Here is a 27,795-nt window from a genome sequence, read left to right as displayed (position 1 = left end):
ATAAATATTATGCACATTGATTTAGCATGGATGAATTGGCTGAGCTCAGTTCTGTTGGTGGTTTATAGTTGAGTTACTTTATCACTTTATTGGTCTCACAGACAGTTATTCTGTTTAAGTCCGTTGTCTATCATCTAAATAAAAGGAAGCTAATATATTTGAGTCACTTAACCCATTTAGGCCTAAATTCGATTTAAAAAATAAATAAATATATATATATATATATATATATATCTTAAAGACCGGACTGTAAGTCCGATTTGAAAATTACCCACAGTTTTTCTGGAAAACGTATTACCCAGCCTCTCTAGCAGCTAGAAACAAAATTCCAAAACTATTTGATAGCTTATACCTTTGGCATTCATATATATATAAAAAAGAAAAACTTAAATATCTTTTCAAAAATGACTGTACTGCATGCATACTGTACATGTACTGTAATACACAAAAATGTGTTCCCGGCCTGAGGGGGTAATAAGGGGAGAACCACCCATTTTCAACATTGAACTATTAATATACCTTAGAGCAGGGGTTTTCAAAGTGGGTGACGGGGCACCCTGGGGTGCCGTGACGGCAGTTCAGGGGTGCCGCGAGATAATTTGATAATATTTGGAATTTATTTGGACACTTAAAGAAATATTTAGTATCATTTTAAACTTGAAGTACAAAGTTATTTTCAGTCAGTTCTAACCAAAATGGCTATTATCTCAACGTTTTCCTTGCAACATAATCACTAAAATATCGCCACTGTCGGGCAGAAACCTCGTATCTCCAAGTTTCAAATGTGTACGTCTTTTGGTAAAGCAAGGCTTGCTTCATCATACAAGAAGACTGTTGCACGAAACTAGTGAAAACAGCCGATCAACAAACTTGTAGATCTGCTATTTTCACTAGTTTAGTACATTTTATAGATGATAAATATAAAACGAGGGGGCACGGTGGCGCAGTGTTTAGCGATTCGCCTCACAGCTAGAAGGTCCTGGGTTCGATTCCCGCCGAGGGACGCTGTGGGTGCTGGGGGCGTGTTACTCCCTCTGCGTCATCAGCGCCCACACCCTAGGTGGGGTCGGTGATAGGGCCTTTCTGTGTGGAGTTTGCATGTTCTCCCCGTGTCTCCTAGGGTTGATACCCTCACAAAAACATGCAGTAATCCTGGTCTCAATAATGCCTCCCCCTGGCCAGCCGGGGCGCTTGATGGAGGGGAAAGGAACTGGTTGGAATAACGTGTTCCTTCCACGCACTACGTCCATCCCAGGGAAATCCCCACTGTCAGGTGAAAAGAAACAACTTGGACTCCTCATTCATAGAAGGAAGCATGAGGTCAGTCCGTTGTCTCCCCAGGCGCGGCAGAGGGAGAGCAGAGCCCAGGATTACATAGACAATTGGCACTGGGTGAAAATGGGTTATAAAAAAAATATATACAAAATAAAAAAAATACAAAACGAACGGTGTTGGACATACAAGGATTCCACCCGACAACAACGATATGCTATAAATATAAGGTGCTGGGAGTGAAAATTATAATGTAGGGGTGATTAAATTATAATGTAGGGGTGCCTCGGATTAAAACAATATTCATGGGGTGACCTGAGACAAAAAAAGTTTGGGAACCCCTGCCTTAGAGGAGTGGAAATAAGAAAAAAGTCCCCCCCCCCCCCCCCCCCCCTTCTGTGTTGCCAAGAACTGGAGGATTAATTTTGGGGTTTGTATTGCAAATCACACTGTGATGACATCATCTACAATGGGTTAAACAGGATATGTGTGCAGCGGGTTTTATTCAGACATGGTAAGTCATTATATAGGCATAAAACTGTACGTTATATTGTCCGCGGTGATTATAAACGCCTACCGTAGCACTTTTCACTTGAGTTGATCCCCGTTGATGTGATTTAAGCTCCCATCAAGCCCGGTTAGGCAAACTAATGATATTCCGAGTGACTTGAGGGGTGAAGTGAAATCCTCCACAGTCGAGGCTTTAGACCAGACTCTGCAGTGCTCTGCTCTGCCTGCCGCATAATACTGAGAGTCACTGGAAGGCTTTCACACGTTGTCTCTGAGGTCTGAGCGCTCTGAGGATGTTAGGATGATGATTCATGCCTGCCTGCTGCCCTTCTAGTCCACAGGCATGTCAGCAACTCTTACCGCCTTTTATACACTGTACCGCGCACCGAAACCGGCAGATCTACAAGCTCACAACGCGTTGCAATGCTTACTGTAAAGTACCAGTAAGACGCCCTAATCAGGAGATAAGCGACTGTCAGGTGTGTTAATGTGTTAAAAAAATCGGTCTGATGGTGGCGCTATATGGGACAGATCCATGCTGATGAGATGAGTGTAGACATACTGTGTCGCGATTTGTGTGATTTTAGGCCAAAAGCTGTAGGAGCAGTGTTCAAAAATGTGTTTTAAAAAATCGGCCTTAAGGTGGCGCTATATGGGACAGATCCATGTTGAAGACATGAGTGTAGACATACCGTGTACCGATTTGCGTGATTTTAGGGCACAAATTGTAGGAGCTGTGTAAATGTGTTTAGAAGAACCGGCCTCATGGTGGCGCTAGAAGAGGGGCATGTGAGAAAAGAGGAGATCCTTGTTGATGAGATGTGTGTAGACATCTCTTTGTCTGTGGCAGAGCAACGCGGTGAGCAGCCGATTTAGGGGCGTCATTTGGTAGTTTTTTTGCTTTTTGGCGGGGGTCCCTGGGGGTCCCTGGAGCTGCGGGCATCCCTGGAAGGGTGGAGGTCGTGGATTGGCAGACAAGGAGTGTGTGTGGAAAATGTCACATGGATAGGGGCAGCGATGGCGGAGATATGAGTAGGGCAAAAGTGTGACGTGACGTGACAGACAGACTGACGGACAGACAGACAGGCGGTGGAGGTTTTAATAACCAGTAAGACTCCCTAATAGGGAGATAAGCGACCGTCAGGTCGCAGCGTGATTTTAGGGCAAAATGTGTAGGAGCAGTGTCCAAAAATGTGTTTGTAGAAATCGGCCTGTTGGTGGCGCTATATGGGACAGATCCATATTGATGAGATGAGTGTAGACATACTTTGTACCGATTCGCGTGATTTTAGGGCAAAATGTGTAGGAGCAGTGTCCAAAAATGTGTTTGAAAAAACCTGCCTGAAGGTGGCGCTATATGGGACAGATCCATGTTGATGACATGAGTGTAGACATACTGCGCTAGAAGAGGGTCATGTGTGAATTGATGGGTGGAGGTCGTGATTTGGCAGGCAAGGAGTATGTGTGCAAAATTTGGCATGGATCGGGGCAACGGTTGCGGAGATATGAGCAGGGCAAAAGTGTGACATGTGACGTGTGACAGACAGACTGACGGACTGACTCACAGCTGGTGGAGGTTTTGACAGTAACTAACTGCGCAATAAATCAGGCTTTACCGCCTCCCCCATAGGGATGGGACGATACGCGATGTTATCGTTTATCGTGATAAAAAACACTCATGATAATCGTATCGTGGAGGTTTAATTTATCGTGATATCGTCCTCCGTCATGCACTGGGATCAATTCACCTTTTATTTGCCAAGCTGCATATCCGGTACCACTTAAACCCTCTAGAATTGGTAAAAGGTACATAATATACAAACTTGATACATTCTTTTTTTCACTCTCTATCAAATGTCTTTGCCAAAAAATAGCCGATCTACAAGCCCACAACGCGTCGCGTTGCAGCGCGTTGTGAGCTTGTGTAGATCAGCTATTTTTTGGCAAATGTTCCACCCCAGGATATCGTAACTCGCGATTTCTTTTGTCACAATAATCGTGTTATGACATTTTCATATCGGCCCATCCTTACTTCCTCATGGGGCACGTGCACACGCACACACACACGCGTGCACAAAGCCAGGCAACCAGAATCTATTTTACCAGTAAGACTCCCTAATCGGGAGATAAGCGACCGTCAGGTGACATGTATACACAAAGAGGGCTGTAAGTGGCATTGGTTCCTGAGTGTAGGGGGACGTGTAGACATAGTGTGTACCGATTTCTGTGATTTTAGGGCAAAATCTGTAGGAGCAGTGTCCAAAAATGTGTTTTGCAAGAATCGGCCTCATGGTGGCGCTAGAAGAGGGGCATGTGAGAAATGAGGGGTGGGGTCTCCGCGTTGCCTTGGCGGACGAATAGGTACCGGCCCCGGCTCTCCCGGACGCTCCTAGGCCGAGTTACGGCATTTTATGTGAGCTGCAGTGGAGGGGGTCCTCCACTGGGGGCGCCACCACTTTTGCATCCGTTCTGGAGCAGCAGGAGTCGGTGGTTCCCGGGAATTCCCCGTGAGCAGCCCCGTTGGGGTGGTCATTTGGTCATTTTTGCACATTTGGTCATTTTTTACATCTGGGGGTCCCCCAGGGACCTGGGGGTCCCTGGAGCTCCGGGGGTCCTTGGAGGTTGTAGTTTGGCAGGCAAGGAGCGTGTGTGCAAAATTTGGCATGGATCGGGGCAACGGTTGCGGAGATATGAGCAGGGCAAGAGTGTGACGTGTGAGGTGTGACAGACAGAGGGACTGACACTTTGTGGAGGTTTTGATAGTAAGTGCGACCTGACGGTCGCAATAAGGTCCTGAAGGAAGATTACTGCATGAGCTTGCGTGTGTGTGTGTGTGTGCGTGTGCGTGTGCGTGCCTGCGTGTGCGTGCCTGCCTGCACAAAATGTGTAGAAGTGGAGGATGATTATATGGTTAAGCTTGCTTTAAATCTCTGTGCGAGATCTCTGTGCCTGTATGAATAAGAATAAGCTTTTAGTTCAATCATCATAGATAGAATGTGTATGTACCATGATGTTCATGTGCCTCCGTGAGTTTGTACTTTTTGCTTTGCAAGTGAGAGGGAAAAGTGCTGTGAGCTTGGGAGAGTGGGCGGGGGGGGGGGGGGGGGGGTGCTGAGTAAGATGAGAGTAAGGTGAGAGTGGCATTTCTGGGGATAAAGAGAGTGTAGACTGCCAAGCCTAGTGATCGTGTGGGAACGTTGTGATGGTGTGGGAACGTTGTGATGGTGTGGGAACGTTGTGATCGTGTGGAACGTTGTGATCGTGTGGAACATCGTGATCGTGTGGAACATCGTGATCGTGTGGGAGCATAGTGATTGTACGTTGGTGAGTGAGTATACGTTTTGGCACAGTCAAAAGAATGTGTGCTGATGGGATGTACGAATGTCACGGTTCCTTGACATCCTTCAGGAAAGGAAGCTTTAGAATGGCCAACCTTGGATGTGACAAGCTTGTTTTTTTGTGTTTATTGTTTTTGAGCGGCGCTAACCGCTCCTACGTCTGGCTTTGTGAGTATGAGAACGGATCTCCATGTATGGAGTTAACTGACGTCACGGACAGATCAGCCCATACAAGGAGATATGCACGTGTGTTGTGTGTGGCGAAGTGAGCACCTCTCACTTTTTTTTTGACAACAACAAAACACTCTCATATTGTACATACAGTATACACTCCAGCATACATCTCCCTCCCCACCCCCTCCCAACATACCCGTCAAGGACTCACATTTCCAGAAAGTCAAACTTTCTTTTAACAAAAAACACAACATATAGACAGTAGCATATTATAATACAGCTCCATATATGGAGATGTACTGGCCATATATGGAGCGTGACATGATTTGTGACGCACGGACAGACAGGTGATCTACAGGTTTTCATACTAAATGCGACCTACGGTCACAATTACATAAAACAATTAGAAAAGGACACAAACATAAGATAAAACAAAATAAGACAACGTTTAAATAAACTAGACCAGGTCAACCTGGTTGTGCCAGACCCCCTGTCTGTCATCATCATTTATGACATCATGCCTTTTGTAGGCATGTCATCATCATGTCATCATCATATATACCCTTTATATAGAAAACCCGGACAGACAGACCGACATTTGCTTATGTAGGCCTACCCATTTCATGGGTCTGGCAAATACAACATAGGTGTGTATGCTCAATCACCACAGGCAAAATTCTGACTCTGGCTCACTGAATGTGACCGTAATCTGAATAAGATGAGTAATGTGTAATAATGTATAATAATGTATAATAAGATGAGTAATGTGAATAAGATGAGTAATGTATAATACTGTATAATAAGATGAGTAATGTAATGTGAAAGTGGCATTTCTGTGGTGAAGAGAAGTCTAGAGAAAGAGAACAGAAGTCTAAGGTCTAGTCGTGATTGTTTGGGTACATCGTGATTGCAGCAGATTGCCAACACTTTGTCTGTTTGTGTATTTCAAGAGAGAAGCCCCCGCACATTTCAACAATTCAACAGTCTTCACAGCTGGTCAGATTGCTCGGAGTCAAAGTAACAATTCTCCATGCTTACAATCATTTCCAGGAGCAGACAGTACATGTTATATCGTGCGTGTGTTTGATTACAGCTAATCAGCCATGAATGTGTTCTTTCTTCAGCCGTGGAGACATGATGGTCTCAGGGTGCTCATGTCTGCTGTCCTGCTGCTGTGCTCTGTCTGTCCCCAAGCTGCTGTGCTCTGTCTGTCCCCAAGCTGCTGTGCTCTGTCTGTCCCCAAGCTGCTGTGCTCTGTCTGTCCCCAAGCTGCTGTGCTCTGTCTGTCCCCAAGCTGCTGTGCTCTGTCTGTCCCCAAGCTGATGTGCTCTGTCTGTCCCCAAGCTGCTGTGCTCTGTCCCCAAGCTGATGTGCTCTGTCTGTCCCCAAGCTGCTGTGCTCTGTCTGTCCCCAAGCTGCTGTGCTCTGTCCCCAAGCTGCTGTGCTCTGTCTGTCCCCAAGCTGCTCTGCTCTGTCCCCAAGCTGCTGTGCTCTGTCCCCAAGCTGCTGTGCTCTGTCTGTCCCCAAGCTGATGTGCTCTGTCTGTCCCCAAGCTGCTGTGCTCTGTCTGTCCCCAAGCTGATGTGCTCTGTCTGTCCCCAAGCTGCTGTGCTCTGTCTGTCCCCAAGCTGCTGTGCTCTGTCTGTCCCCAAGCTGCTGTGCTCTGTCCCCAAGCTGCTGTGCTCTGTCTGTCCCCAAGCTGCTCTGCTCTGTCCCCAAGCTGCTGTGCTCTGTCCCCAAGCTGATGTGCTCTGTCTGTCCCCAAGCTGCTGTGCTCTGTCCCCAAGCTGCTGTGCTCTGTCCCCAAGCTGATGTGCTCTGTCTGTCCCCAAGCTGATGTGCTCTGTCCCCAAGCTGCTGTGCTCTGTCTGTCCCCAAGCTGCTGTGCTCTGTCTGTCCCCAAGCTGCTGTGCTCTGTCTGTCCCCAAGCTGCTGTGCTCTGTCTGTCCCCAAGCTGCTGTGCTCTGTCCCCAAGCTGCTGTGCTCTGTCTGTCCCCAAGCTGCTGTGCTCTGTCCCCAAGCTGCTGTGCTCTGTCCCCAAGCTGCTGTGCTCTGTCTGTCCCCAAGCTGCTGTGCTCTGTCTGTCCCCAAGCTGCTGTGCTCTGTCCCCAAGCTGCTGTGCTCTGTCCCCAAGCTGCTGTGCTCTGTCTGTCCCCAAGCTGCTGTGCTCTGTCCCCAAGCTGCTGTGCTCTGTCTGTCCCCAAGCTGCTGTGCTCTGTCCCCAAGCTGCTCTGCTCTGTCCCCAAGCTGCTGTGCTCTGTCTGTCCCCAAGCTGCTGTGCTCTGTCCCCAAGCTGCTGTGCTCTGTCTGTCCCCAAGCTGCTGTGCTCTGTCCCCAAGCTGCTGTGCTCTGTCCCCAAGCTGCTGTGCTCTGTCCCCAAGCTGCTGTGCTCTGTCTGTCCCCAAGCTGCTGTGCTCTGTCTGTCCCCAAGCTGCTGTGCTCTGTCCCCAAGCTGCTGTGCTCTGTCTGTCCCCAAGCTGCTGTGCTCTGTCCCCAAGCTGCTGTGCTCTGTCTGTCCCCAAGCTGCTGTGCACGTTGGAGTTTTGGCACCGTCAAAAGAATGTGTGCTGATCAGAATACGCTGCACACAATGCAGCTGACCAAGCACTTTCATTCATTTGGTCATTTTGAGTTGACAGTTATGATATGCAGGCAGAGATGGACAGTATTTTAAACACATAACATCACATACATCAAGACAGTTATGATATGCAGGCAGAGATGGACAGTATTTTAAACACATAACATCACATACATCAAGACAGTTATGATATGCAGGCAGAGATGGACAGTATTTTAAACACATAACATCACATACATCAAATATTTTTTTTGTGATTTTGTATTTGGCTGTGACAGATTTCTTTTTTAGTGTAATTTGTATCAAGAGAGATAGATCAATAGATCTGTTTGGTTAGTATCCGGGGCCAGTTGCACCACCAGAACGTAAGTTCTGTCCTAAGTTAGGGAGTAAAGTCCTTACTAGAGGCTTAGTAACTACTAGTTAGTTTGTAACTAAGTGAGTTACTAACGTGTGTTGCACCACGACTGCTTAAGGCATAACATAACTAGTGATGTGTAAACTGTTCTTAAAATAATGTGTAGTCGCATAAAATGACGTCATAGCTCCCGAATCCATTGAAAACAAACTGTTTCTAGTAAGGAAGTAAAGCTTGCATCGTCTTTTGTCAACAGAGAGCTCCGTCTCTCCACTGGCATGTGGAGTGTACATGTACACAAGTCACTGATATGCATGCACAGGGCGAGCGCATCAATGCACACTGCCAGCTGCATTGTATCACAAATTATATTGGCCCCTCCCTCATACATTTTGCCCCATGATTTTGCCCCGTTGTGAAGTAACGCAGGGCAACACATATTTGGAGACTCGGGGGAAGAGCACACAGAGGGCTAGATTATTAATTGATAATTTTATAAAATTCATATCATTTCTTCATATATATCATTGATTAAATCCATTAGTTTGATTAACTGTTGCACCCCTAATACGACCACAGCACCATCAGGCGCGTGTGTGTGTGTGTGTGTGTGTGTGTGTGTGTGTGTGTGTGTGTGTGTGTGTGTGTGTGTGTGTGTGTGTGTGTGTGTGTGTGTGTGTGTGTCCCATTCCCTTGTGAGCTTGTGACGTTGATGAACTGTCACAGAGTGATGTCAGTGTGTGACATCATCAATGACATCATCATGGTCTATATTACCGGCTGCGTGCCAGTCTTCTCACTAACCTTTCTTGGTAATTCCTCAGTGTGATTCTTTTCAGTGTACAGTTATTATTATTAGTTAATATAATAATAATTATAATACTTAATTTGAGGCCCCAGTCCTGGGGTATTTCTGGTCACTACGTGAGAATTTATCTCCACATTTATCCTTTCCTACCTTCAAATTAGTGGTTTCCTAATTTCCTGTTAACTCCAAGTTCATGTTTCTCCGTCTTGGGATTCTTCAGTAGAGAGGGGTCTGTGCAACCTGTCGCCGACGTCTGCTTTTGAGTCCATCACCAACCCTTGTGACAGCAATTGTGTGAAATGCTGTGCTGCACAGTGTTTCCAAAGAAAGGACCAGAGAGATCCTCACTTTCACTATTAGTTGCTCATACTGCAGTGGCAGTGGGACACAGAGTGTACTCCTTTGGAGGGGGCAATGATCAGATTGGTGTGAGCATCTTCAACACAGTGTCTTTACGCTGGGAGAAGGTGCCTCCAGTGAAAATTGGACCTGAGGTTCCCCGCCTACGCTTGGGCCACACAGCTGTGCTCATAGAAGATTCTGTCTACATCTGGGGAGGAGAGTATGAAGCCAGGAATTCTGGTTATGGGATTAATTCATTCAACGTCGGCACCCACAGATGGTTCAAGCACAAGGTTTCCGGGACTGTTCCAGAGGCGAGAATTCGTGGCCACTCAGCCTGTATGTTGGGGAAGGTCATGTATATCCATGGAGGATGGAAAGTCAAGCCAACTTTGTCTCCCGTTTTCCAAAATGACATCTATATGTTAGACACCACCACACTGGTCTGGCTTTTAATGAACACCAGAGGCCCTCCACCACCTATTTCATATGGTCACTCTGCCACCATCATCGGGACAAAGATGTTTGTATTTGGAGGCTTGGACGGTCGGCAGTCCTACAACAACATCAGAGTGTTTGACACAGAGACCAACAGCTGGATGAGGACACATTCTGCACAGCTTCCAATACGACGTATTCTGCATTCAGCCTTTGCCTACAATGGAGAACTCTACATATTGAGCGGCCGCGGCGGCGAAAGACCTTTCTGTTGCTTAATAAATGATCTATGGAAATTCAATCCAGAGACATTCTGCTGGAAGAAGATTGAGCCCAAGGGCAGTGTACCCGGTTCAGAGATGGACATGTGTTGTTGCATGGTGGGAAATCGTATCATCATCTATGAAAGATACAAAAGATTATTCCCAGGAGCCACTAAAGACCTGTACATCTTAGACTTGAGTCCTAGTCTTAAGACGCTCTGCAAGCTAGCAGTGATTCAGTACGGTCTGGAGCAGGCGGAACTCCCACTCAACATCAGGTGGGAACTGGCAGCCATGACCACCCATAACAGCAGCAGTCTGTTTTCTTCACTTGGTGAAATGGTTTCTTCTGTTCTGCCCAAGAAAAGGTTTCTTCTATTGCCCTAGGACCTGGCTAAGATATGTATGTGCTTAATTTAGGAGAGAATATCTCAACTGTTCTTGGCTAATATGACCCCAAGGAACAACGTAAGAACTGTGAAAAATTCTCTATCCGGGGCGAGATGCCCAAAAATGACCACGCCCTTTTAACCCTTCAAGTGCCGATCCCGAACAAGTTTTTTTTGGCTATTTTACTTACCCTGAGCTGCTTGTATTTCAATGTATTCCATTGAAAATGGCCAGATGCCAAATATACAGCCCCCCAATTTTTACTGAATCTATGCTGTCAGCGGCGCGACGTTTCATGGGGTGCCGATCCCGAACAAGTCCGCCGAATCCGATACATTTTCACATCTTTGAAGCTAATTTTCTCTGAACTGTGTTCTTATGAAAGCGGAAAAGTTTTATTTACGGCTAAATAGCCAAGAATCGGGCTTCTAAATGAGTGATAGCCTATAGCTATCTTGTAGCTATTTTCATCCGGGTCTTTTTCATGACACGCACGAACGTGAACACGCGCGTCACTGCTACGTGGGTCTCCATTCCAGTCCAGTCCAGTCCATTCCATTCCAGTCCATTCCAGTCCAGTCCTGTCCAGTCCAGTCCATTCCAGTCCAGTCCAGTCCAGTCCAGTCCATTCCAGTCCAGTCCAGTCCAGTCCATTCCAGTCCAGTCCAGTCCAGTCCAGTCCATTCCAGTCCAGTCCATTCCAGTCCAGTCCAGTCCATTCCAGTCCAGTCCATTCCATTCCATTCCATCCCCTGCCAGTGCATAACATTCCACCTGTGAGCCCATCCTTCATTTCTAATCCTCACAGGCTCAGCCAATGGGCTGATCTGTTATGGCAGCATGTGAGGTCTGAACTGGGACATGCTGGGCCCCTGATTCAGCCCGGGAAAAAGAGTTGCTCGCTTTTCCCAATGGCCAGCACGTCCCTGGGTCTGAACTGGGCGGTCGTTACATGTCCATGTGTTGCATGCATCCCTCTATCAGCTGAAACACAGCCCTTATGAACTGATGATGATGATGATGATGATGATGATGATGATGAAGTGCTGAGGTCCAGTCATGTGCTTCCCTCAACGGTCTGCTGGATGAGCAGAGATGGACTGTAATTAAGTGTGCCTGCCATGCAATGGCAAAACACTTATTGTACTCGCTCATACTTAAAGGAGGCATCCAGACCAAAACACATATAGGGTTAAATCTGCCTTTTATCATACCCCTTCATACCTGCTTTAGTCGATTTTTTTCATAGCTGCCCCTGTTGCTAGATTTCGGCTGCCCCTGTTGCTAGATTGCGTGGGCTCTCTCATAACTAACACAGTGGATTGTCCTTAGGCTAGTGCGGTTATTTCTTTAGCTTCAAAGTTAGTATTTTTTTATTGGATTGTGTTTACACAACATCCTGAGACCAACCAAACCGCTGTTTTGACCTCACAGGCACCCTTACTTGTCAAACGGCTTCTGCTCTGCACCAGAGCAGGGAGAGGAGAGGCTAGAAAGGGAGGGGAGGGAGGGGTCTGTTAGATATTGTATCGTGATCGTCCCACCCCTAATGACGGCCCACTTTACGTTTTGCCCATGTCTTGGCCGTCTGGCCAGTGATGTATATCGGACTAGTTACCCATATACTGTAAGGAGACCCCTAGCTGGTACCCATATATGGATATCCAGGTACTGTATATGGAGATATGCTGTGAGACCCCAAACATGCTTACTCAGTTTAGTCAGTTATTCATTATGTGAAAATCCAGAGACGTCTATCACATCTGACAATCCTTTTATGGAGATCCCTGTCTGTACCAGCCTCACAGATATGGGCTGTCTTCCTCCATTATGGTCATTCCTAGGGGTGTAACGATACATTTTAATAGCGATTCGATACACATCACGATACATGGTTGACGATACGATACATGGACGATATTGGTTTATTAATGGCGATACGATACGATTCGATTTAATTATTTAAAATCGATATAGTAACTATTTAGCAAAGAAATTAAATCTGTGTGAAAGGTGTGGATAGTGCAGGTTTTTAAGGGAAACATGTATAATTATGGATATAAAAATAGGTAAACACAGTGATTATCTGCCAAATACATGGACATTGTATATTGACAAACCTGCACCTTGACATGAACCCAGAGATTACACACATTTATTGATAGACCAGTGCAGCTACATGGAAAGGAAAAGTAATTAAACCCCTCCTTTAAATCTTTTCTTCTTAAAAATGCTAAATACAATGGACAAGTAGGCAGTATTGATACAATCGATTCTTTGCACTGCCGATTCGATACGATACAAAATAAAACGATACGATTCGATTTTAGCTGTTTTCATTTCGATCTACTTCGATTTTTTAAGTTAAAAACGTTATTTCGATACAGTTACTATATCGTTACACCCCTAGTCATTCCCATATGAAGTCCTGTTAGATATGGGCTTAATATTGATGACATCAGGGATCTCCATGTAAAAAGTGTACACGTCCAGACAGACAGACAGACAGACAGACAGACAGACAGACAGACAGACAGACAGACAGAGTCAGCATGTGCGGTTTCATATACTAAACTGAGACCTTCGGTCACAGTAAAGGCATAAAAGCCAAAAGAAATCTACGCAGGAACGTACATATTCACATTGTGAGCATGTGGATCCCATAGAGTATATATAACTATATATATATAACTCCATATATAGAGACATAGCTGCTGACATCAGTATGACATCACACTGCTGACATCAGTATGACATCACACCGTACACAAATGACCCTGACGGCACACACCAAGCAGTGTGATGTCATACTGATGCGGAGATATGAGCAGGGCAAAGGTGTGGCGTGTGACGTGTGACCGACGGACGGACGGCCGGTGGAGGTTTTGATACTAAACTGCGACCTGACGGTCGCAATTATATATATATAATAGAGAGTGGTCAGCCCCGCCCCCAGCCATTCACTTCAACGTAAGTGCTCAGTGGCGTTTTGAAGCATGTGGAAGTAGCTGAATCCAGGTGCATTCTGGGGAAAATTGGAACCAGATTTGGTTCCAAAATGTTTAACGTCGAGACATAATGACGTCACGAACGACGTCGACGTCCATTGAACCCTATTGTAGACCCCAGCGGCGCGCTCTTATGCTTGTGCATGTATGTTTCACCCCGCCTGAAATTCCAGCTTTGGCCAGTAGGGCGGCCACTTCAATGTTTACAAGCCGTTCTGGGGGCTTGGTGGATCCCCATTCCCTCGTGAGCTTGTGACGTTGATGAACTGTCACAGAGTGATGTCAGTGTGTGACATCATCATGGTCTATATTACCGGCTGCATGCCCGTCTTCTCACTAACCTCTCTTAGCGGCGCAGTTAAGGAGAACGATACTTCAGTTCTGGAAAGAAGCACCAAAATTTTACAGAGTGTACCTCTTGGGTCATTCTTTAGAAAAATCACATTAGACACTTAATTTTCAAAATGGCTGCCAGTTTTAAAGATGGCCGCCTTTTCGGATATGTTTTACAGGACGCCAGCCAGTTAATATCGAATTTTCATAATATTAAAGTTGTTTTGTAGGTTTTAAAACATCCTGAGTTCATTTATTACACTTTTAAAGCAGCCAGAATAACCTTTCTGACTTTTGGTTGGGGTCTTTCCTCACCTGGGACCCCCCAGACAGACCCCTGAGCCTATTTCAGTAATCGCTCTGCTCCTGCTCCAGAACAATGTTAAATTAGATCTGAAATATGCTCTGAAATAAAAAATGACTAGTAGCAAATAACAGAGGTCTTCCACGGGGGGTCCGGGACACCTGGGGGGATCCTCAGAGCTACTACAGGGGGCCTGCCAAATCTCTTTTTTTTTTTTGAAACTTCAAATGTTTTTATGTATCCTAGTTTTATGTATTGTACTTTGATGGTTTATTAGTATTCTCAGTATTATTTATAATGTTTTTTTGTGTTAAACAGTTATGGTTGACAGCTGTTACTGCAGGGATTGCAATAATGAAGGTATTGCAACTTTTCACTTTGGGCGCAGAACAACATTTCCATTTATTGCACTGCACTCACACTGACCGACCACACACACACACACACACACACACACACACACACACACACACACACACACACACACACACACACACACACACACACACACACACACACACACATACACACACACACCTCTTTGTTATTGTCACCCCAAAACCCTCACCTTATTAGAGCCCATGGTCAATTACGCCCAAAGAGATTCACTACAATACAGTAATTTCAGACATGCAGGATATATTCGTCTTCATCATCATCATCTTCAATGTCCAACCTAATAGTGTTGACACAGTCTCCACCATAGCATAGAGTGAAAGGCAGGTTATTTAAGCAGCTGCACCGTCCCTTACAACCTGCTTTGCAGACACATTTGATGAGCTCAAGTACTGCCTTTGGAGCAGGGAGAGCAAGAAACCTGACTGGAATATACCCTCCACTCTCTGAATTCCATCTATTTTCTTCGATTGGTGGAAGCACAGGGTATGGTATGGTCAGGTATGATTTATCCTGCATTGTGACAAAGTTGGCGCGGAGGTAATGTGGTAGCAGTGCAGCACGAGTTGGATGTAGCATCTCACCCTCCAAGTTCTTTGACAGAAATAGTTCCCATCTGAGTAATCCCAGGGTTGTTGGACCTTTTGAACTGTAAACATGGCATGCAAAATGTTCCGACTGCAATGTTGATGGAAGCTCACCATTTATAAGCTCAGGAGGAATGGCCAATGACCTTGCCAAGGTCCTTGAAGCGGTTAATGGCTTGGTCATCATCATCATCATCAAGTAGGCATTGACCCATGTCTTTTTGGTGATTCCAACAAATGTTCATCCCCAGTCAGCACCTGAAAAACTATGTACGCAAAGGAACCCTTGACATTTGTAACATCCAATAACTTGAACTCACTTGAATATATAAATTTCCTTTTTTTGTACCGGAGGCAAGGACTTGATAAGGAATCGGGGTATCAGCCTCTTCATGTGTTTGCACTTCCTCAAAATCATGTCCCTTGATGAAGGTATCCTATTATGATGCCTACTTTGTCATACCTGACAAATTGCCCTGAGCTTCCATCAATTGAAAAAAAAAAAATAGATGGAATTCAGAGAGTGGAGGGTATGTCCAGTCAGGTTTCTTGCCCTCCCTGCTGCAAAGGCAGTACTTGAGCTCATCAAATGTGGCTGCAAAGCAGGTTACAAGGGACGGTGCAGCTGCTCAAACAATAACCTGCCTTGCACTCTCCTCCCTGCAAATGCTATAGTGGAAACTGTCAACACTATTAGGGAGCCAAGGGAGGACATGTATAGTAGTGAATTTCTTTGGGTACAATTGACCGTGAGCTCTTTAAGAGGATAGGGTGCGGGTTTTGGGGTGACGATAACAAAGAGGTGTGTGTGTGTTGTGTTGTCAGTGTGAGTGCAGTGCAATAAATGGACATGTTAGACTGCGCGCCCAAAGTGAGAAGTTGCAATACCTTAATTATTGCAATCCCTGCAGTAACACCTGTGAACTGTCTAACACAAAAATGTAATAAATAATACTGAGAAAATAAAAACAGTTAAAAAAAAGAAAAGAACTTCCCCATCAAGATTCGGCAGGCCCCCTGTAGTAACTCTGAGGACCCCCTAGGGGTCCCGGACCCCCTGTGGAAGACCCCTGGGTATTTGCTACTACTCATTTTTGCTTTCAGAGCCCAGTTACAACAACTTTAATGCTTCAGTTATGATCTAATTTAACATTGCTCTGGAGCAGGAGCAATGCGATTACTGAGATAGGCTCAGGGGTCTGTTTGGGGGGTCCCAGGTGAGGAAAGACCCCAACCAAAAGTCAGAAAGGTTATTCTGGCTGCTTTAAAAGTGTAATAAATGAACTCAGGATGTTTTAAAACCTACAAAACAACTCTAATATTATGAAAATCGGACATTAACTGGCTGGCGTACTGTTCAGAGGCAGCCATCTTGGAAACATGGCAGCCATTTTGATTTTTCAGTGTCTAATGTGTTTTATCATAGGAACAACCCCTAAGGAGTACTTGTGAAAAGTTTTAGGTTTCTTTCCACTTCTGAAGTATTTTAGTGCAAAAATGCATTTATCTGCCCCGCTATCTTGGAAAATCCTCAGTGTGATTCTTTTCAGTGTACAGTTATTATTAATTAATAATAATAATTATAATACTTAATTTGAGGCCCCAGTCCTGGGGTATTTCTGGTCACCACGTGAGAATTTCCCTCCACATTTATCCTTTCCTACCTTCAAATTAGTGGTTTCCTAATTTCCTGTTAACTCCAAGTGGATTCTTCAGTAGAGAGGGGTCTGTGCAACCTGTCGCCGACGTCTGCTTTTGAGTCCATCACCAACCCTTGTGACAGCAATTGTGTGAAATGCTGTGCTGCACAGTGTTTCCAAAGAAAGGACCAGAGAAATCCTCGCTTTCACTATTAGTTGCTCATACTGCAGTGGCAGTGGGACACAGAGTGTACTCCTTTGGAGGGGGCAATGATCAGATTGGTGTGAGCATCTTCAACACAGTGTCTTTACGCTGGGAGAAGGTGCCTCCAGTGAAAATTGGACCTGAGGTTCCCTGCCAACGCTTGGGCCACACAGCTGTGCTCATAGAAGATTCTGTCTACATCTGGGGAGGAGAGTATGAAGCCAGGAATTCTGGCAATGGGATTAATTCATTCAACGTCGGCACCCACAGATGGTTCAAGCACAAGGTTTCCGGGACTGTTCCAGAGGCGACAATTCGTGGCCACTCAGCCTGTATGTTGGGGAAGGTCATGTATATCCATGGAGGATCTCCCGTTTTCCAAAATGACATCCACATGTTAGACACCACCACACTGGTCTGGCTTTTAATGAACACCAGAGGCCCTCCACCACCTGTTTCATATGGTCACTCTGCCACCATCATCGGGACAAAGATGTTTGTATTTGGAGGCTGGGACGGTCAGCAGTCCTACAACAACATCAGAGTGTTTGACACAGAGACCAGCTGCTGGATGAGGACACATTCTGCACAGCTTCCAATAGGACGTATTCTGCATTCAGCCTTTGCCTACAATGGAGAACTCTACATATTGAGCGGCCGCGGCGGCGAAAGACCTTTCCGTTGCTTAATAAATGATCTATGGAAATTCAATCCAGAGACATTCTGCTGGAAGAAGATTGAGCCCAAGGGCAGTGTACCCGGTTCAGAGATGGACATGTGTTGTTGCATGGTGGGAAATCGTATCATCATCTATGAAAGATACAAAAGATTATTCCCAGGAGCCACTAAAGACCTGTACATCTTAGACTTGAGTCCTAGTCTTAAGACGCTCTGCAAGCTAGCAGTGATTCAGTACGGTCTGGAGCAGGCGGGACTCCCACTCAACATCAGGTGGGAACTGGCAGCCATGACCACCCATAACAGCAGCAGTCTGTTTTCTTCACTTGGTGAAATGGTTTCTTCTGTTCTGCCCAAGAAAAGGTTTCTTCTATTGCTCTAGGACCTGGCTAAGATATGTATGTGCTAGCCGAAATCTAGCAACAGGGGCAGCTATGAAAAAAATGGACTAAAGCAGGTATGAAGGGGTATGATAAAAAGCAGATTTAACCCTATATGTGTTTTGGTCTGAACGACTCCTTTAAAGGAATGTGCTTGCTCGTGCTGGGAATGAACTGTAGCCTATATGATGCAAATATTTTCATATTTTCTAGCGTGGGTGGGTCATAAATTATAAATTGGCGTTGGACTAAATGCCAGACACATTTCATAATAAAGCAATAAGACCCAAGAGGCAATGGTTTAAAGTGGTTTTAAAACGGTTGTATGTCAGTTATGTGTGTACGGTATGTGTGTATGTGCGGCAACGGGCCATGTATTGTGTTGTCATGATTATGGTTACAGCCAGGTTATATGGGATCAGTAGCCGCTGGGTGGACTGGGCTTCACATACGCACGCACGCACGCACGCACGCACGCACGCACGCACGCACGCACGCACGCACGCACGCACACCTACAGAGAACTGCAAGCACAGTGCAGGCAGACCTCTGAACCAATGCCTCAAAGCTATAAACAACTGATGGACACAGAGGACCACTTTGGATATCATCCACATATAGTGACGGGGCACCCTGGGGTGACGGGGCACCCTGGGGTGCCACGATGGCAGTCCAGGGGTGCCGCGAGATCATTTGATAATATTTAGAATTTATTTGGGCAAAATATTTAGTCTCATTTTAATCTTGAAGTACAAAGTTATTGCGCGGAGCAGAGAGTAATACAGACCAGAACCTGAACGCTAAAGGTCAAATATAATATTCACACTTCTTCATATTTCATAAATAAAATGTTCTCCATCTAAAGAGTTTTCTGACTCACTGAACTAAAGGTCATGAATATTTTAAACCAGACGTTTAAACTAGCCGTTTTAAGTGTGAAATGAATCCGTACTGACTACTGAGCAATCTGCATGGCCTATTTCTGTTTAAAAGAAAAGCTCACAGGATCTGTTCTTGTTAATAAGAATTCATGACAAAATCAAACATGTCCTCGGTGCAGTAATACGTAATGCGGTCACACGTGTGTGTTTATAGAGCATTTTAAACCGGCTTTGAACGCTGCTCAGCGTCGTCATCATCATTTGGAAATGGCAGATTAACAAACTCAACACATTACAAGCCTACAGGCTATTAACCCTAACTCTATTCCAGGGCAGGAATTTCATGAAGGCCATGCATGAAGGCCAAGGCCGCCGTTGCCCCTCAGTTTGGCCTTGAGCCCCTCAAACCAATGGCATGACCTGAGGCCACAGTGGCCTTAATGCCCCTCAAACCAATGGCATGACCTGAGGCCACAGTGGCCTTAATGACCCTCAAACCAATGTCATGACCTGAGGCCACAGTGGCCTTAATGCCCCTCAAACCAATGACATGACCTGAGGCCACAGTGGCCTTAATGCCCCTCAAACCAATGGCATGACCTGAGGCCACAGTGGCCTTAATGCCCCTCAAACCAATGGCATGACCTGAGGCCACAGTGGCCTTAATGCCCCTCAAACCAATGGCATGACCTGAGGCCACAGTGGCCTTAATGCCCCTCAAACCAATGACATGACCTGAGGCCACAGTGGCCTTAATGCCCCTCAAACCAATGGCATGACCTGAGACCACAGTGGCCTTAATGCCCCTCAAACCAATGACATGACCTGAGGCCACAGTGGCCTTAATGCCCCTCAAACCAATGACATGACCTGAGACCACAGTGGCCTTAATGCCCCTCAAACCAATGGCATGACCTGAGGCCACAGTGGCCTTAATGCCCCTCAAACCAATGACATGACCTGAGACCACAGTGGCCTTAATGCCCCTCAAACCAATGGCATGACCTGAGGCCACAGTGGCCTTAATGCCCCTCAAACCAATGACATGACCTGAGACCACAGTGGCCTTAATGCCCCTCAAACCAATGACATGACCTGAGACCACAGTGGCCTTAATGCCCCTCAAACCAATGGCATGACCTGAGACCACAGTGGCCTTAATGCCCCTCAAACCAATGACATGACCTGAGACCACAGTGGCCTTAATGCCCCTCAAACCAATGACATGACCTGAGACCACAGTGGCCTTAATGCCCCTCAAACCAATGACATGACCTGAGACCACAGTGGCCTTAATGCCCCTCAAACCAATGGCATGACCTGAGACCACAGTGGCCTTAATGCCCCTCAAACCAATGACATGACCTGAGACCACAGTGGCCTTAATGCCCCTCAAACCAATGACATGACCTGAGACCACAGTGGCCTTAATGCCCCTCAAACCAATGACATGACCTGAGACCACAGTGGCCTTAATGCCCCTCAAACCAATGGCATGACCTGAGGCCACAGTGGCCTTAATGCCCCTCAAACCAATGGCATGACCTGAGGCCACAGTGGCCTTAATGCCCCTCAAACCAATGACATGACCTGAGACCACAGTGGCCTTAATGCCCCTCAAACCAATGACATGACCTGAGACCACAGTGGCCTTAATGCCCCAGCTGACTGTACCACTTTCTCCTCTGTCTCTTTCTGGTCAATGTGTAGACAGTAAACACCGGTGTCTCTTTCTCATCATGTAGACACCAGTGTCTTTAGTTGAGATTCTGAAATCTTAACTCCCCGAGTCCCCATCTTTAAACCAATCCAGTGACTTTGCATGGATTAATCAGATTGTAAATACCATCATTTATCTATTTCACTGCAGATTAGGTTATCATCCCTAACCCTTAAATTCAATAAATTCTTTCAATGGACTAAACTCGTTGTATTTGATGGCCTTCCTGCCCTGGCATTTGGCCTTTGTGCCGTCAAAAGAAATGGACAACACCAAAGGCCAAGTGGCCTTTTATTGCCCCTAAAATGACTAAATTCCTGGTCTGGGCTATACTGTATAATAGTATACTGTATAATAGTATACTGTATAATAGTATACTGTATAATAGTATATACTGTATAATTGCGACCGAAGGTCGCATATACTCTGAAGAATCGTGTCGCTTGAGTGTCCGAAGCCTCGTGACCGTCCTTCCGAAGCCTCTGTGATGTCAGTGTGATGTCAGCGAGTTGTGACATCACTTCCTGTACAGGGCAGCTACACGAAATGTGGATAACACTATATATGGAGATAGTCCAGTCCATCATGTCATATGGGACTACCGTCATAGAAAGTAGCCATTGTTAGGCCGGAGTCAATGGCTGTCTGTCTGACTGCCAAGTCTGCCATTGACTTGCAGCGCATGAACGCCGCACTGGAGCGTGAAAACCAACAGGCCTGATGGAAAATGATACATGGCCGCAGGCTTTGTGACGTCCCACATCTTATGTGCTGGGCATACTACTAACCGACGCCAAGGACCTCCAGAGGCCATACAAAGAGTATCTAACCCGAGGCCCCTTACTAAGTAGCATACATTTACAACATACCTTCTCCAAAAACATCAATATTGAACTCCATATGTATATGGATACATACATGTATTTTTATTAATAAAGGATAAAATAAAATAAAAATGCCATAGATGGGCATTCCCAAAAGCAAAATCCCTTTATGCCCATATATGGGGATTTCTGATGTCATCAATCTCTGACCCTAACTAGCTCAAAAGCCTGCTTTACTCTGATTTACACCCTACCTTTCCAGATGATGACCTATTGGGTACACACTTATGTCCAAATATAGAAATCCCAAGGCATCAAACCTAAGCTTGGCTTTACTAATTAACATATGTTTCATGCCCATATATGGAGATCCCTGTCCCAATGTTATCAATATTAAGGACATATCTGGAAATGCCCATATTTGGTAATGTCCACATATGGGCATGTTTTGACATAACATAGTCAGGGAACTCCATGTATGGGCATAACATTGATTCTGTGAGTGTGCCATGATTCTGTGAGTGTGCTGAGCTCCTAGGGTTGATACCCTCACAAAAACATGAACAAACTCCCCCCAGAATGACAACAACTAGAATCGTCAGAGAAACGCTGTGGTTGGCCAGATTGTCAAGAATTGGCGCGACCTCGCCCTTTAGGGCGAGGTTGCATGTCACCCTGAGGTCGCATTCCACCCTTGGGTGTCTTACTAGTAGTATACATCGGTGGTTCTCAAAGTAGGGTCTTTCAGAGGGTTCCCCAGCAAACCCCTTTTTTCTCCCCAATGTATTCGTTATGCCGATTGATTCCTCCCCCCCCCCTCCCCTGTGTTGTCACTGCTGTTCTATCCTACTGACCTGCCTACCAGTGAGTGAGGAGCCCCCACCGGGAGTACAGGGGGTCCGGGACCCCTAGGGGGTCCTCAGAGTTATTACAGGGGGTCCTCCAAATCTTTGTGTGATAGGAACTTGTTTTTTCCCCCCTTTCTTATATTAACCACTTGAACCCTAGTGTCGATATTCGGAGAACTTTAGCCTGAACATAGCAGATCTACAAGCTCACAACGCCTCGCGCTGTGAGGCGTTGTGAGCTTGTAGATCGGCTATTTTTGGCAAATAGCTTCGGAGGGGGAAAAGAGCAGACTAAGTACAGTGAAAGGTCAAGTTTATTAAGTATTGACGGTTCAAGTGGTTAAATATCTGAAAATACACATCCAAAATACACTGTTGATCGTGCTGTTAAACAATGAATATATCTGAAAGGAAAATAAGTTAAAAATGAGTTAAGTAATAGAAAGTAATATGGACTGTAATAATAAGATAAGTGAGGTCGCTGGTAATAGTACTGGGATCAGTCATGGACCAACGCCGGTGTCACGTTTGAATAGCTTTAACCTATTTTAAAGTTTTGCTTTAACCTTTTTAGTTCAATTGACTAAAAGTCTTCAATCTAGTTCTTCTGGTAAATGAGGTAAAATTATATGGTAAATGACGAGGTTCTAATCTTATAGATAAACTAAACTAATCAGTGAATCGTAGAATCTGTCTGAGAGATATTGTGAATCTTTAAAGGAATTGAGTGATTATCTAAGAATCTACTGCTAATCTCTTGTCTTCAGTGACATTTATAGTCGAAGGTGACGTCATGTCGTTGACGTCACGCATAATGCTCGTTTCCTCGACAACAATATCTATGAACAGATTGTGGGGGTCCCTGCTTCATCTCTCTCTCAACTAAGGGGTCCTTGGCCTGAAAACGCTGAAGACCCCTGACGTTGGTCCTCCTACTCCTCCCGCCCAATACTCCCTGCTTACAGGCCCCGCCCCCAGCCCGTAGGAGTGACAGGCCCCGCCCCCATCCCGTAGGAGTGCGTGCATGCAGTGACAATCCTCGCCCCGTGGGTTTGAGAACCACTGCTATGCTGGAAACGTTGTGTGTGTTGTGTTGATTTGGTCAGTGTACATAATGTATAGGAGTTTGTATGGTTTTAGTCAGTGTACATAATGTATAGGAGTTTGTGTGGTCTTAGTCAGTGTACATAATGTATAGGAGTTTGTGTGGTCTTAGACAGTGTACATAATGTATAGGAGTTTGTGTGGTCTTAGTCAGTGTACATAATGTATAGGAGTTTGTGTGGTCTTAGTCAGTGTACATAATGTATAGGAGTTTGTGTGGTCTTAGTCAATGTACATAATGTATAGGAGTTTGTGTGGTCTTAGACAGTGTACATAATGTATAGGAGTTTGTATGGTTTTAGTCAGTGTACATAATGTATAGGAGTTTGTGTGGTCTTAGTCAGTGTACATAATGTATAGGAGTTTGTGTGGTCTTAGACAGTGTACATAATGTATAGGAGTTTGTGTGGTCTTAGTTAGTGTACATAATGTATAGGAGTTTGTGTGGTCTTAGTCAGTGTACATAATGTATAGGAGTTTGTGTGGTCTTAGTCAGTGTACATAATGTATAGGAGTTTGTGTGGTCTTAGTCAGTGTACATAATGTATAGGAGTTTGTGTGGTCTTAGTCAGTGTACATAATGTATAGGAGTTTGTGTGGTCTTAGTTAGTGTACATAATGTATAGGAGTTTGTGTGGTCTTATTCAGTGTACATAATGTATAGGAGTTTGTGTGGTCTTAGTTAGTCAGTGTACATAATGTATAGGAGTTTGTGTGGTCTTAGTCAGTATACATAATGTATAGGAGTTTGTGTGGTCTTAGTCAGTGTACATAATGTATAGGAGTTTGTGTGGTCTTAGTCAGTGTACATAATGTATAGGAGTTTGTGTGGTCTTAGTCAGTGTACATAATGTATAGGAGTTTGTGTGGTCTTAGTCAGTGTACATAATGTATAGGAGTTTGTGTGGTCTTAGTCAGTGTACATAATGTATAGGAGTTTGTGTGGTCTTAGTCAGTGTACATAATGTATAGGAGTTTGTGTGGTCTTAGTCAGTGTACATAATGTATAGGAGTTTGTGTGGTTTTAGTCAGTGTACATAATGTATAGGAGTTTGTGTGGTCTTAGTCAGTGTACATAATGTATAGGAGTTTGTGTGGTTTTAGTCAGTGTACATAATGTATAGGAGTTTGTGTGGTCTTAGTCAGTGTACATAATGTATAGGAGTTTGTGTGGTCTTAGTCAGTGTACATAATGTATAGGAGTTTGTGTGGTTTTAGTCAGTGTACATAATGTATAGGAGTTTGTGTGGTTTTAGTCAGTGTACATAATGTATAGGAGTTTGTGTGGTCTTAGTCAGTGTACATAATGTACAGGAGTTTGTGTGGTCTTAGTCAGTGTACATAATGTATAGGAGTTTGTGTGGTTTTAGTCAGTGTACATAATGTACAGGAGTTTGTGTGGTCTTAGTCAGTGTACATAATGTACAGGAGTTTGTGTGGTCTTAGTCAGTGTACATAATGTACAGGAGTTTGTGTGGTCTTAGTCAGTGTACATAATGTATAGGAGTTTGTGTGGTTTTAGTCAGTGTACATAATGTACAGGAGTTTGTGTGGTCTTAGTCAGTGTACATAATGTATAGGAGTTTGTGTGGTTTTAGTCAGTGTACATAATGTACAGGAGTTTGTGTGGTCTTAGTCAGTGTACATAATGTATAGGAGTTTGTGTGGTCTTAGTCAGTGTACATAATGTATAGGAGTTTGTGTGGTTTTAGTCAGTGTACATAATGTATAGGAGTTTGTGTGGTTTTAGTCAGTGTATTAGGGATGGGACAATAAGCGATATTATCGTTTATCGTGATAAAAAACACTCACGATAATCGTATTGTGGAGATTTAATTTAACGTGATATCGTCCTCCGTCATGCATTGGGATCAATTCACCTTTTATTTGCAGAGCTGCATATCCGGTACCATTTAAACCCTCTGTGATTGGTAAAAGATACTTATAATATACATACTTGATACAGTCTTTTTTTTTTCACTCTCTATCAAATGTCTTTGCCAAACAATAGCCGTTCTACAAGCTCACAACGCGTCGTGAGCTTGTAGATCAGCTATTTTTTGGCAAATGTTCCGCCCCAGGATAATGGATTTTGATTATCACGATAATATTGTAAATCACTAATTTCTTTTGTGACAATAATCGTGATATGAAATTTTCATATGGTCCCATCCCTACAGTGTACAGCAGGGTTCCCCAATATGCGGCCCGCGGGCCATTTGCAGCCCGCAGGTAGCTACTGTCTGGCCCCCACCAACCCCAGTAATAATGGTGGTATAAGAGCAGCAACAACACTAGTATATCGTCGTTGTCGGGTGGAAAACCTGTATCTCAAAATGTGTACGTTCTTTCACAAGGTAAAGCTCTGCTCCATCATACGAGGCCGTCGCACAAAAGTAGTGAAAACAGCAGATCTACAGCACACAACGCACACAACAGCACACAACGCCTCGCGGTGCGAGGCGTTGTGTGCTTGTAGATCGGCTGTTTTCGCTAGTTTAAATTATTTTTAAAATGATAAATGCAAAACGAACGGTTTTGGACATCGCCACCGTCGCCCCCTGCAATGTTGTGGCCCTCGGCTTGGTACCCTGGACATAATTCAATGTTGTGGCCCTCGGCTTGGTACCCTAGACATAATTCAATGTTGTGGCCCTCGGCTTGGTACCCTAGACATAATTCAATGTTGTGGCCCTCGGCTTGGTACCCTAGACATAATTCAATGTTGTGGCCCTCGGCTTGGTACCCTGGACATAATTCAATGTTGTGGCCCTCGGCTTGGTACCCTAGACATGATTCAATGTTGTGGCCCTCGGCTTGGTACCCTGGACATAATTCAATGTTGTGGCCCTCGGCTTGGTACCCTAGACATAATTCAATGTTGTGGCCCTCGGCTTGGTACCCTAGACATAATTCAATGTTGTGGCCCTCGGCTTGTTACCCTAGACATAATTCAATGTTGTGGCCCTCGGCTTGGTACCCTAGACATGATTCAATGATGTGGCCCTAGGCTTGGTACCCTAGACATAATTCAATGTTGTGGCCCTCGGCTTGGTACCCTAGACATAATTCAATGTTGTGGCCCTCGGCTTGGTACCCTAGACATAATTCAATGTTGTGGCCCTCGGCTTGGTACCCTAGACATAATTCAATGTTGTGGCCCTCGGCTTGGTACCCTAGACATAATTCAATGTTGTGGCCCTCGGCTTGGTACCCTAGACATAATTCAATGTTGTGGCCCTCGGCTTGGTACCCTAGACATAATTCAATGTTGTGGCCCTCAGCTTGGTACCCTGGACATAATTCAATGTTGTGGCCCTCGGCTTGTTACCCTAGACATGATTCAATGTTGTGGCCCTCGGCTTGGTACCCTAGACATAATTCAATGTTGTGGCCCTCGGCTTGGTACCCTAGACATAATTCAATGCTGTGGCCCTCGGCTTGGTACCCTGGACATAATTCAATGTTGTGGCCCTCGGCTTGATACCCTAGACATAATTCGGCCCTTGAGGAAAACTAATTGGGGTGTTGTTTTTGTTTTGCAGGTGCGTGGGAGTGGGATCATCTCCAGGAGGCTCTGGAGGAGAAGCTGAAGAGCTCACTGGCCGTGTCTCAGCTCATGGAACGAATACGCTCTTTTGTGGGGAGAGAAAAGGTGAGGTGACCTTAAAAAGCTTACAATTCGGTAGGCTAACTTACGGTAGGCTAACTTACGGTAGGCTAACTTACTTCAATGAATAAAACTTTATTTTAACATATTATTTTTATCTGTATCAGTAGAGCAGGGGTATTCAACAGGGGGTCCGGGACCCCTAGGGGGTCCTCAGAGTTATTATAGGGGTCCTCCAAATATTTGTGTAATAGAACCTTTTTTCTCCTTTTTTATATTAACCACTTAACCCTAGTGTCCTTATTCTGAGAACTTTAGACAAAAATAGCAGATCTACAAGCTCACAACACCTTGCGCTGCGAGGCGTTGTGAACTTGTAGATCAGGGTAGACGTGAGGTGTAGACGTGTAGAGGGGGAAAAGAGCAGACTAAGTACAGAGTGAAAGGTCAAGTTTATTAAGTATTGGCGGTTCAAGTGGTTAAATATCTGAAAACACAAATTGACATGAATCCAAAATACACTGATGATTGTGCTGTCAAACAATGGTTGTGGGTTCCCTGCTTCATCTCTCTCTCAACTAAGGGGTCCTTGGCCTGAAAACGTTGAAGACCCCTGCAGTAGAGCATGTTAATGCAATTTCTGGGTTGAACGACTTGGTCATTCAGGACCTTCAGTGCAACGGTGCTGACCGTTAAAGGAGTCTGAATCCCTGGGTTCAGGTTGCACCCTTAAAGGGGTCTGAATCCCTGGGTTCAGGTTGCACCCTTAAAGGGGTCTGAATCCCTGGGTTCAGGTTGCACCC

The 27,795-nt window shown here is 45.1% G+C and overlaps 1 protein-coding gene across 1 annotated transcript in view; it reads left to right on the top strand.

The window, feature by feature from the left end:
* rhobtb3 (Rho related BTB domain containing 3) overlaps positions 1-27,795 on the top strand; it is a gene marked incomplete at its 5' end in the record, with an annotated part of 135,028 nt that overhangs the window by 58,348 nt on the left and 48,885 nt on the right. The window contains 1 exon segment of the mRNA XM_080728392.1: positions 26,928-27,037. Coding sequence (XP_080584518.1) covers positions 26,928-27,037 — 110 coding nt within the window.

This window comes from Nannobrachium achirus (assembly GCF_963921795.1).
Source record: "Nannobrachium achirus genome assembly, chromosome: 6".
Lineage (NCBI taxonomy): Eukaryota > Metazoa > Chordata > Actinopteri > Myctophiformes > Myctophidae > Nannobrachium > Nannobrachium achirus.
This window is presented reverse-complemented; position numbering and strand designations above follow the sequence as displayed.